The 11,545-nt window shown below is 34.0% G+C and overlaps 1 protein-coding gene and 1 pseudogene across 1 annotated transcript; both read right to left on the reverse strand.

Annotated features, from left to right (window-relative positions):
* Positions 1-3,793: 3,793 nt before the first annotated feature.
* On the reverse strand, positions 3,794-4,411 carry LOC131597444 (hypothetical protein At1g04090-like). The gene has a single exon (XM_058870142.1). It carries the CDS (start codon positions 4,409-4,411, stop codon positions 3,794-3,796), a length of 618 nt encoding a protein of 205 aa, XP_058726125.1.
* A 35-nt stretch (positions 4,412-4,446) lies between these two features.
* On the reverse strand, positions 4,447-5,209 carry LOC131599299 (hypothetical protein At1g04090-like; annotated as a pseudogene).
* Positions 5,210-11,545: the final 6,336 nt, after the last annotated feature.

An 11,545-nucleotide genomic window follows, 5' to 3' on the forward strand; every position in this document is an offset into this window, starting at 1 on the left:
TCTGAAGATCAAAGAAATTCAAGTTCTGAAGCTGTCCTGAATGGAAGCAGGAATCAGAAGCTGTGAGTGTTCTAGGGATCTAAAGAAATTCAAGTTCTGAAGCTGTCCAATGGAAGCAGAAGTCAGAAGCTATGAATTCTCTGAAGACAGAAGCTTATGTGATCGTCTCTACCGAAATAATCAGGGAAGTCTTTTATTAAAGTTCTTCGAGTATTTATTTCAGGGGGAGATTATTTATCTCAGGGGGAGATTGTTAATCTCAGGGGGAGACATATTCACATGCTTATGCTATAGCTGTGAAATTTGTCTTTTGCCGTCTGCTCTTTCTGATCGCAAATTCATATCATTTATATATGTTTTTGTCATCATCAAAAAGGGGGAGATTGTTAGAACAAGATTTGTTCTGATCAATTATCTTAGTTTTGATGATAACAATAATATGAATTTTGCTTAAGATAATATGGTACTCTAATCCAATGCAATTTCCTTTTCAGGAAATATATAAAGAGTATGCATAAATCAGCGCTCAGAAGCTTTGACTCAGAAGGTTCAGCATGCAACATCAGAACATGGTCTGGCAAGACATCAGAAGATGGTCGAAGCAGAATCAGAACATGGGTCTATGGAAGCATCAGAAGAACATGAGATCAGAAGCACTGAAGTTCTGATGGTATCACGCTCAGAAGCACTTCAAGATCAGAAGATCAGAAGATGCTTTGCACCAAGCTGTTTGACTCTGATGATAATCAAACGTTGTATTTACAAACATCAGATCAGAAGAAAGTACAAGTGGCAGGCTACGCTGACTGACAAAAGGAACGTTAGAAGCTATTAAAGGCAACGTCATTAGACACAGCGTGAACAAGGCTCGAGGTAGTTGACAAAAGCGTATAACATTAAATGCAAAGCTGTACGGAACACGCAAAGCATTAAATGGATTCAACGGTCATCTTCTCAAACGCCTATATATATGAAGTTCTGATGAGAAGCAAGGTTAACGAATTTTGAACGAAATCATTCTGAAAGACTTGCTGAAACGCTGTTCAATTCAAAGCTCAGAAACTTCATCTTCATCAAAGCTCACTACATTGCTGTTGTAATACATTAGTGAGATTAAGCTTAAACGTTAAGAGAAATATCACAGTTTGTGATTATAGCTTTTAAGAAGCATTGTAATACTCTTAGAAAGATTACATTAAGTTGTAAGTAACTAGAGTGATCGTGTTGATCAGAATACTCTAGGAAGTCTTAGCTTGTGTCTAAGCAGTTGTAATTAGAGTGATCACGTGGTGGTCAGGATACTCTAAGAAAGTCTTAGCTTGTGTCTAAGCAGTTGTTCCTAGAGTGATCAGGTTGTGATCAGGATACTCTAGAAGACTTAGTTGCGGACTAAGTGGAAAACCATTGTAATCCGTGCGATTAGTGGATTAAATCCTCAGTTGAGGTAAATCATCTCTGCGGGGGTGGACTGGAGTAGTTTAGTTAACAACGAACCAGGATAAAAATAACTGTGCAATTTATTTTTATCTGTCAAGTTTTTAAAGCTACACTTATTCAAACCCCCCCCCCCTTTCTAAGTGTTTTTCTATCCTTCAACCGTGTTGTTGATTGGAGCTTCAGAACAGGTTGAAGAACATTTGAAGATGAAGCCATAGAAAGATTTTGATTAAGAAAGCAAGATTTTGAAAAGATTGAGGATGTTGGTTTTTCTGTTGAAGAAGATGAAGAAATAGGAATGAAAGGTTGTATAGAAGTGCAAGACCAAGTATTTAAAGGTTTAACGGAAACCCTTTTTAAATCTTTTGGGTAAAACCCAAAGAACACGTGGCGGCTGGTGATTTAATCCGACGGCGGTCGAATAAATTAGCTTCACTCCTAGTATGTAGGAGTAATGATCAAGAAGTAAGGTCAAAAACGTGGGAATGTAAGTTATGAGAAGACATCTTTGAAAATGACAAGACGTTTCGGGAACAGGGTCATCAATGATTATGACGTTAGTCAGCAGTCTTGGAACTCTCAAAGATCAATAAGAAACGAAATCTTATGATGACAAGAAACGCCTATTTCTTTTGATTTTCGAAACAGGCATTTATTGGGGGCAATTTGTTAGCTGAAGATTTCGTCTTGTAATATTTGTCCTTCGAAAAAGTGGAAAATCGAAGGAAAGATGGTTACTGATGGCCATCCCTTAAAATAAAAGAATGGCTACTGATGGCCATGCTTCAAGAATAAAGATTTCTAAGTTCGTTATGAAGATAACGAATACTGAAAGCTAGTGAAAGTATGTGTCTTCGGGGACTTAGACAAAATTTATAAAATATATTCAAGTATTACTACTTAGCGTGTTTTCGTAGTGTTTTTAATACACTGCCACGCGTCGAAGACGGACTCAGGCGGGAAGATTTGAAATTCGAAGACGGTTTCGTAACTGTCCAAGTAACAGATGGCGTCGCTGGAAGTTCTTATGAGAGACGTGGCAGCAGATTAGTGTAGGACCGTTAAGGTCGAAACTAGTATAAATAGGAGTCTTAATGTTAGGATTCTGTGTGTTCATTTTGTACAAATCACTCACATATTCACTCAAGTATCAAGTGTTAAGAGAAAGAGTTCGCTGAGAAAATGTACGTATGACACCACCACTTTAATACATGTGTATTACCTTTCGTTTTCAAATATCTTTCAGAATTACTACATTCCATTTACTTCTTGCCATTTACATTTCTGTATCTTTACTTTAATGTCATTTACTTTCGAATTACTTTCATGTCATTTATTTTCAAAGTCTTTAACGTTTCTGCATTCTAAGATTCTTTACGTTTTAACAGTTCTTTTAGTTTCATATGTTATGTTACTTATCTTTTCATTGAAATCATACTTACATATAACAAAGTGATTATCAAGATTACTTGTTCTTTAATCGAACAACGCTTATTGGAGAAGACGAATCATGAATATGGTTCAAATGAACATTGATAACAATCTTTTTGACTATGTGTCCTAGGATCAATCTAGTCGATCCTGCGAGTAACCAAATCATATTTATTATAGTTTGGAAGACTAGCGGTTGTTTACCGGAAATCACCGTAAACAGGCGGCCTAGGCCTTTGCCTCGTTTTATTTTAGGGATATTTTAGTTGTTTCAAGGTCTAGGTTATGCAAAATAAGCGTCTTTAGATTTGGTTTTAATCTGACATTCTGTGGTATGAATGATTTGAAAAAGCATAAAAATTTATTTTTTGCCGGGAAAGCTTCACAGTTAATCACACTTTGATTACTAGCTTGGCATGGAAGTGGGCCAGTGTTCATGTTTTGGGTTTTGTCGATTCTCTCATGTGGCTTAACATTTAGGGATGTGTTGAGTATGTCTTTCGCCCTTGTTTTTGTTTTGTTCAGGTGGAGGTAGTGTGTACCTCCCGCCAACTGTTCTCTCTGAAAGTCTGCTTCGAGTTTTCAAGATAGATTGGATGGTTGGCTTTTTGTTTGTTTGTTTGTTGAGTTTTTGTTCCTTTTTTCTTTTTCTCTGGTTTAAGTGTTTGTCAGGTTTATATTTCTTGAGCCATGCTAGTGTTCTGTTCTATTTTGGTTTGATTCTCTATTTCTAATGTTTTTTATAATTTTTAGAAATCCTGCTTTAGTATTAAAAAAAAGTGTTCGATTGTTATTTAAGTAAAAAACAAATCTTACAGTAATCCATCTCATATTTATTATTTTATAATTATATTCAGAACTATGGTGAAAATGAAATAACTATTCAAATTTACAAAATCCAATATAATTAAAATCTTTGCAAAACTCAAACTTCATCATCATTCCAACTATTCTTAACTTTCGGACCAGTTGGTCCTTCTTCGCCAAGCATTTCTTTTGGTAAACCCCTAATCATATTTTCAAAAGCATCTTTTAACTTCCGAATTAGCAAAAACTTCTTCAGAACTTCCAACTGATCATCTAGATTATAGTCAATACGAGGACCCCATTCCCTAAAAAAATTCAACCATGATGGCTCTTGAACAGACCCCAAATAATCTGCAGAAACCAACACATATTTTGCCATATCCATGATACTACCTTTATCAGTATCATCTCTTACTCCTATTCCATTTTTCCCTCCTAAAACAAGACCTTCATGTGGATATGTTGCATGTCCATGCAACGTAGCATAAACAATAGGTCTTTTAGTTGGAAAATCAAAATAGCTAGTAATAGGTTGGAACTCAAGTTGAGATGAATCAATCCATGAACCACCTTGATGTTGTGAGAGATACATTTGCCATAGTTGACCATCCAAATTACTTATCCTTAGTGTCACATGCTCCCAATCACCAACATGTTCACCTATTTTCCCTAGTTTAATATTTATAAACACTACTTTTGCTCTTCCAGGTCCATTGAAAGGGAAAAAAACCCACATTGCAATATCAGTGAATGTTCCTCCAAACTTTGGTTTCACATGTACATAAGATTCTGCACTCTCAAGATTACCTTGTTTTACCCTATCTTTGTTTTCATCATCAACAGGTAGGTCTATCCAATAAGCATCGTCAGTGATAGGATCCTGAGGAAGGTTAGTACCATTTTGTTGTATTGGAATAGGATTTGATTCATCACCTTTCTTGTATAATAATGCTCCATTGGAGAAGAACCAATTAACCGAAGAAGGTAAATACTCTTCGTGGGAATGTAGATATAGAAATGGAGAGTAAACTTGAAGTATTGCCTCGATTTGTTTCTCATTAGGCATGATTTTTGAAATGGTGTTAAGGTTTTTCAAACATGAAACAGAAGGAGTGTAATTATCACCTAGCCCGTAATGGCCAACGAAGGTTCCGGCACGAATACCGTGACCTTGAGTTCCTCTAATGCTTGGTGTAACATCAAAAATATTATAATTATTGACTCCCCAAATCCATGCAGAGAAATCACATTGTTCTGTGAGGTCTGATCTGACACACATGACTTTGTTGAGAGGAGGTTGGTCTGGAGTTGTGGTGACAACATGGCCTAATGCTTTATAGCCATCAGGTGGTGATGGTAGCCAAATATACAAAGTAGAATCTTGATTAGACGAAAGAGACGAGGTGTCAAATAGAGGCACGTAATCAACTGGTGGCTTTAAAGTGCCATTGGTGGTACTTGAAGAAACATCCTTTGCTACAAAAACATATCCAAAAAGAGGTTTGTTGTTAGGTTGGCAGTAACTACCTAACATAGAGAATCCTTCTGGTATATCTATCGGTTCGTACACGGAGGCTCCTTGACCGTCCTGGCCACCGTCGTAGACGCCCCAAACTTTGTTGAATGTGGATACTTGAGACACTTGTAGCCCGCCGAGATCGAAGACTCCGGTAGCGAAACCGTTACCTATATGTTGTGATTCAATGCTAGCTATAATTAGATTATGCATTCATGAAATGACATGGCAAGAGGATTGAAAATGATGATGATATAATGTATACCTTCTGGCCAAGAAGTTGTTGTAATTGGAAGCTTGAATGTGTAGTCAATGGGGCGAGAGCGGGATTGGAATTCGGCTTGCGTTTTATTCGAGACTTTTTTATAATCTGCAAACAAAAACATGTGGTGATGATGTGTTAATGCAAGGAGAATATGTTTTGTTTTATAATTATTCGATTAGAAGAAGCGAGATATAAATTTGGACCACACAGGATATTAATTTCATAAAATCGAAAAACTCAACAATCATGATTGATATATAGTTTTTTTTTTTTAATAAGTAATACTTCATTAACAAACGACTATAGTTAATGTGTCCTGGATGAGAATCATAGTGCAAGTGACTCGAATTAGCTGAGCTTATAGCTATAGGAAAAAAATATTTTTGAGAAAACATGTAGAACTTGATAATAATAATAATAATAATAATAATAATAATAATAATAATAATAATAATAATAATAATAATAATAATGAAAATAATAATAATAATAATAAAAATAATAATAATAATAATAATAATAATAATAAATGTTAAAAATCAAAATTTGAAAATATCTTTAATTTGAAAAAATATAGAGTTAGATAATAATAATAATAATAATAATAATAATAATAATAATAATTATTATTATTATTATTATTATTATTATTAATAAATTTTTAAAAAATCCATAACTTCAAAAAATATTTTTATAAAAAATATATAAATATTATTAATCAAATTTTAATAATATGTATAATCTGAAAAAAGAATTGAGAAAATATAGAATTTGATAATAATAATAATAATAATAATAAAATATAAATATTATTTATCAAATTTTAAAAATATGTATAATTTTAAAATATATTTTTAAGAAAAAATATAGAATTTGATATTAATAGAAGATATAAATATTATTAATTAATTTTTTTTATAAAAAAAAAAGTATAATTTTATGTTTACATCTAAAGAAGGGTTGAACAAAAAATTATTTATTTTACATCGGTTGTTGAAGTCAATTGTTTATACTCAAAGTATTTGAATTTATGAATGTTTTACGAGTTTTCTGTACCTCTTATAATTTATATTACTTAAAAAAAAATAATAAAAAAGAAAAACTCTTAGTACTTATGTACCACTGTCGTATTTTTTGTACATATAGGTTTTTCACCCAAAATGTATACATTCATTTTTTTGGTTTTTCAAAGTATATACATGTCAACAAAACAGATCACAAACATGGCAATTTCCCATGAAGTATTAAACAAACTAAAAAATGAAAAAGATAAAGTAACAACGACAAAGGAAGAAAAGTATTTATGTGACTTTAAATACATAGTAAAGTACCTGAAATTTGATCCATTGGTGCAACTCTAGTAACATTCCCCATTGCTTTGATAGCCATGAAAAACACAACAAAAACATAAACAATTCCAACATTCTCACCCATTTCTTATAATCCCTTATTTTCACACAAACACTTGAGATTCTAAAACTCAACTATATAAAATATTCAACTCTCCTTTGTTCTCAATCTTGAAAGTTTTACATTTTACTTTTTGGTTGTTTGATACTGTTCAATACTCATCACATCTGCCCTATAAATGCATGAGTCTAAAAATGGTAACTAATGTTAGCCGCCACAAACACAACTACTATATTTAACTATGTTCATAAAGTTTATTAAAATAAAAAGATTATGTTTCTAAGGAAATGAAGAATGGATAAATAAAAAGAGAGAATTACTATAAATACATTTTACTTTTTCACTTCATTATATTTATATAATGAAGTGAAATCATATTAAAATGGTAAGCTTATCCTTGTATGTTTTAGAATTAAAATATTTGCAATGAATTGTATTAATAATTTGTCGATATACATGTTTAATTTATTTTCTGGTCCATAATATTTCTGGATATTTAAATTAGAATTACTTTTATATTTTTCTTATAATTTTAAGCAGATTTAGTTACTTCATTAATTTTCTCTTTTTAATTTGTTTTTTAATAACAGAGTAATAAATGAATAAGGTGTAAGCCACTAAAATACAAATAATCAAAATAATACATAGAACACTGATAAATTGACAAATGAGTAATTGAATCGTAAACATGATCATAAAAAAGAAATCTGGGTTGGCATTACGGGTGGGAATAGGTCAGACCGGCCTACAATGGCCTATAGCCTAGCCTACTTAAGGCCAGGGTAGATCAGGTCTATTTGATAAAAAGGTCAGGCTTGGGCTTTTTTAAAAGCCTATTTAATAAAATAGGTCAGACCTAGGCTATTAAAAAAAGCCTATAAAGCCTTGTAAGCCGACCTATATTTTCATATATATTAAAATTAGTTAAAATAGGTTGTCTTATATATGCATATATATTAGAAAAAGTGTTAAATAGATTGGTCTATATATGCATATATATATATATATTAGAAAAAAATGCTAAATAGGTCGGTCTAAATGTTCATATATATGCGACCTATAAGGCTTCTTAAGTAATATGAATTAATTGAAAACATTAATAAGAAAGAGGCTTTTAAATAGGCTTTCAGGCCAGATCAGGCTTTTAAAAAGGTCAGACCAGGCAGAAAAAACGAGTGTATAGTAGGCCATAGGCCAAGCTCAGGCCTTGTAAGTTTATCGTAGGGCAGGCCCAGGCCTTATAAAACCTAGCCTAGCCTATTCCCACCCCTAGTTGGCATATAGAAAATAAAGCAAAAAATATTTTCAAGTTACCCCATGGAAGAGAAGAATCTTAAATGAAATTTTAGCCTTTAATACAAATCATTGGCCTTTTTGGTGGTCAAACACTCACACTTAATAAAACTCATTGCTTGATTTTTATGCTTTTCCAAATTATTTAGAAACTCTTTCAAGTTATTATTCATATTTTTATAAGATAATAATTGTTGCTAATTTAGCGGTTTTTTATTCTGATCATTATGATTCTATATATTCAAAGGTGTAATTGGTTCGGTATAGAATGATTTTTGATAGAAAAAAAAATTCGAATAGATGATATTTTTGTGGGATTGATTTGGTTTAATTTTGAGTATTTTTTAAGAGCGTAATCAAACCAAATTAATTAATTTGGTTCAATTGATCGGTTTAGAATATTTTATCGTGTTTTTCGATATAGTTTATGCTATTGTTTTTCTAAAATAACACATTTATGTTTAATTTATTTAATGCTAAATTTTTTCAAACAAATTACAAGTTGTTCTTAATCCATACGAAACAATGACAATTTTCATGATAAATTCATAATCAAATATTAAATAGAAGAAAACATAACGAGATTATGTACTTGGAAACGACGAATACAAGTTTGACAGGGGTGCAAGACATAAAATTGGAAATTTACAAGCACTTCTCTGAAGCTTTTCAAGGTTGTAAAATGGGAAAACCTGTCATGAGAGATTTTTAGTTTAAGAAAATTGAGGTGGAGGATAATGAGGTTTTGATTGCAGAATTTTCTGAGGAAGAGGTTAGAGGGGCAGTTTGGAATTGTGAAAATTCAAAAAGTCTCGATCCCGACGGGATCAACTTTGGATTTATTAATGAACTTTGGAGTATGTTGAAAGCAGACTTTATTCAATTTGTCAATGAGTTTCATGCAAATGGAAGGTTGGCCAAAGGCATCAACAGTTTATTCATAACGCTTATTCCGAATGTGGAGAATCCGGTAAAGCTCACAGAGTTCAGACCAATATCGCTTATAGGATGTATGTATAAGGTGTTATCAAAATTACTCGCAAATAGGTTGAAGAGGGTTATGCATAAAGTGATCTCAGAAAATCAATTAGCGTTCCTAGAGGGTAGGAAAATTGGAGACAATGTATTAATTGCTAACGAATTAGTCGACAAGGCCAAAAGATTGAAAAGGGAAGCATTGTCGTTCAAAGTTGATTTTGAAAAGGCATATGATTCGGTTGATTGGAACTTCCTTGATTATATGATGGAGAGAATGGGCTTCCATGTTAAATGGAGAATGTGGATCAATGCTTATGGATGGGGTCTGGAGGGGAGAAAGGTGAATTGGGTACAATGGGATAAAATTTGTCGGGAGAAGGGTGACGGAGGATTGGGGATAAAAGACCTAAAAACTTTCAATTTAGCATTGATGGGAAAATGGAAGTGGCGACTTCTAACGGAGGAAGATAGAGTATGGGTGAAGATTTTGAGTAGTAAATATGGCAAGATAGAGCTCGGGCAGACTAATACGAATAGGTTAAGTTCACTGTGGTGGAGATACTTGTGACTTTTGGGCAAAGAAGACAACAATTTTCAATCTAACTGGTTTGAGGATAATACGCATGTGGAGCTAGGTGATGGTGCAGATTCGTCATTTTGGGGAGATTCGTGGTTGGAAAAGAAGAGTTTAAAGAGGAGGTACCCGGAGTTGTTCAAGTTAGCTAGTGTGAAGAATATCACGGTTAAAAAGGCAATCGGTTGTGATAACGGTATGTCAGAATGGAGCGGCGAGTGGAAAACTAGATTAGAAGGAGTTAATAGTAAGTGTGAGGAAGATATTAAAATTAAAATCAATGGGATTTATCTACGGGGCGAGGAGAAAGATAAGTGGAGGTGGGGTAAAGACGGGTATTCGGTGAAGGATGCATATAAAAAACTCGTGAAACGGAAGATATACCAAACAGAAGCAAATCCAAATTTGGTGGCTGCTTGAAACCCTGTCGTCCCTAACAAAATTTCAGTTCTAGTTTGGAGAATAAGGCAAAATAGAATTCCTAGTAGAGACAACCTGGTTAAGAGGGATATCTTAGTCGAATCTCAAAATTCGTGTCTGTTTGGTTGCGTTACTGAGGAAAATGTCTCGCACATTTTCTTCAAATTTTCGTCGGCTTTGGCTACATGGAGCGAGGTCATAAGGTGGGTCGACTTTTCCGATGTCATACACAATTCTGCTTTGCAAAATTTTGTTCATTTCACAGGTTTATGCAGGTGCGGTAGAGTTGTCAAGGACAGGTTCGCCGTCATTTGGTTCGCGACTATATGGACTATTTGGAAAAGAAGGAACGGGAAAATATTCAGAAATAGGGAAGAGAACAATAGAGCAAACATCTTCGACATTCAATTTTTATCGTGGAGATGGCTGAAATCGAAGATAAAGGGATTGTGTTATGATCTTAATCTATGGATTTCGAATCCAAAAATGTGCATTGGTTGGAAGGTTAAGCTGCATCCCCGTTGTCGTTAGCTGGCGTCGCGATTTCTGCATTGTTTCGTATACGTCAGGCCGCTGTCTGTGTGGGCATGATGCCAGGAACGCATGGCTGATTGGCATTGCGTTCTGTTGTCAGTTTCGAGTGCAGTTTCTTCGTATGAGGTCATCATAGAGGAATATCTGTCTCATGCTCTATAATGGTGGGCTATAGTGAGGCTTCAACAAAGTCTTGCGAATTTGGGAGAAGAGTAGGAGTAAGAGGTGTGTGTATTATTGAAGGTGGAGAAAAACACAAAAAAGAGGGAATTGAATTGTGTTCTTTATCAATTAAAAATTCTATTTCTTTAAATTCTTTTCTTTCTTCTTTGCATCTCTTCTTCTGTATATGCTTTTGTGTTGCGGAAACATGCTTGGAATGGGGTTGCATAACCAATGAGGTATTCAATTTAACTTCTTTATATCATCAGAACTTCTGACTTGTCTCAGTACCGTTCTAAGGATATTTTGCATGAATGTTCTGAGTTAAATGAATTGTGCAGAAAGTAAAAGGCGCGTTTATTTTTATCCTGGTTCACCTTCTGAATAAGGTTTCCTCCAGTCCACCTTCCTCAGGTGATTTTCCTCTCAACAGAGGCCTTAATCCACTATAACCAAACTTGATTACATTTGCACGATCATCCGTTGTGACTAACAACCTGCATAGCCATCTGCTGTGACTAACCCTGCACAAGATACACGCGAGTGACTAACCCCTAGATGACTGAACCGTTCAGTGATCCCATCTGGATATAACGTTTATCAATCTAGTAACCTGCACAGATGCCTACTGTGACTAACTGCAATGGACTGTTCAGTGATCTGATCAACAGATATAACATCCATTGACTCCTGGACTTCTGACCATCACTTGGTCTCC

The sequence above is a fragment of the Vicia villosa genome, linkage group LG4 (assembly GCF_029867415.1).
Source record: "Vicia villosa cultivar HV-30 ecotype Madison, WI linkage group LG4, Vvil1.0, whole genome shotgun sequence".
Classification (NCBI taxonomy): domain Eukaryota; kingdom Viridiplantae; phylum Streptophyta; class Magnoliopsida; order Fabales; family Fabaceae; genus Vicia; species Vicia villosa.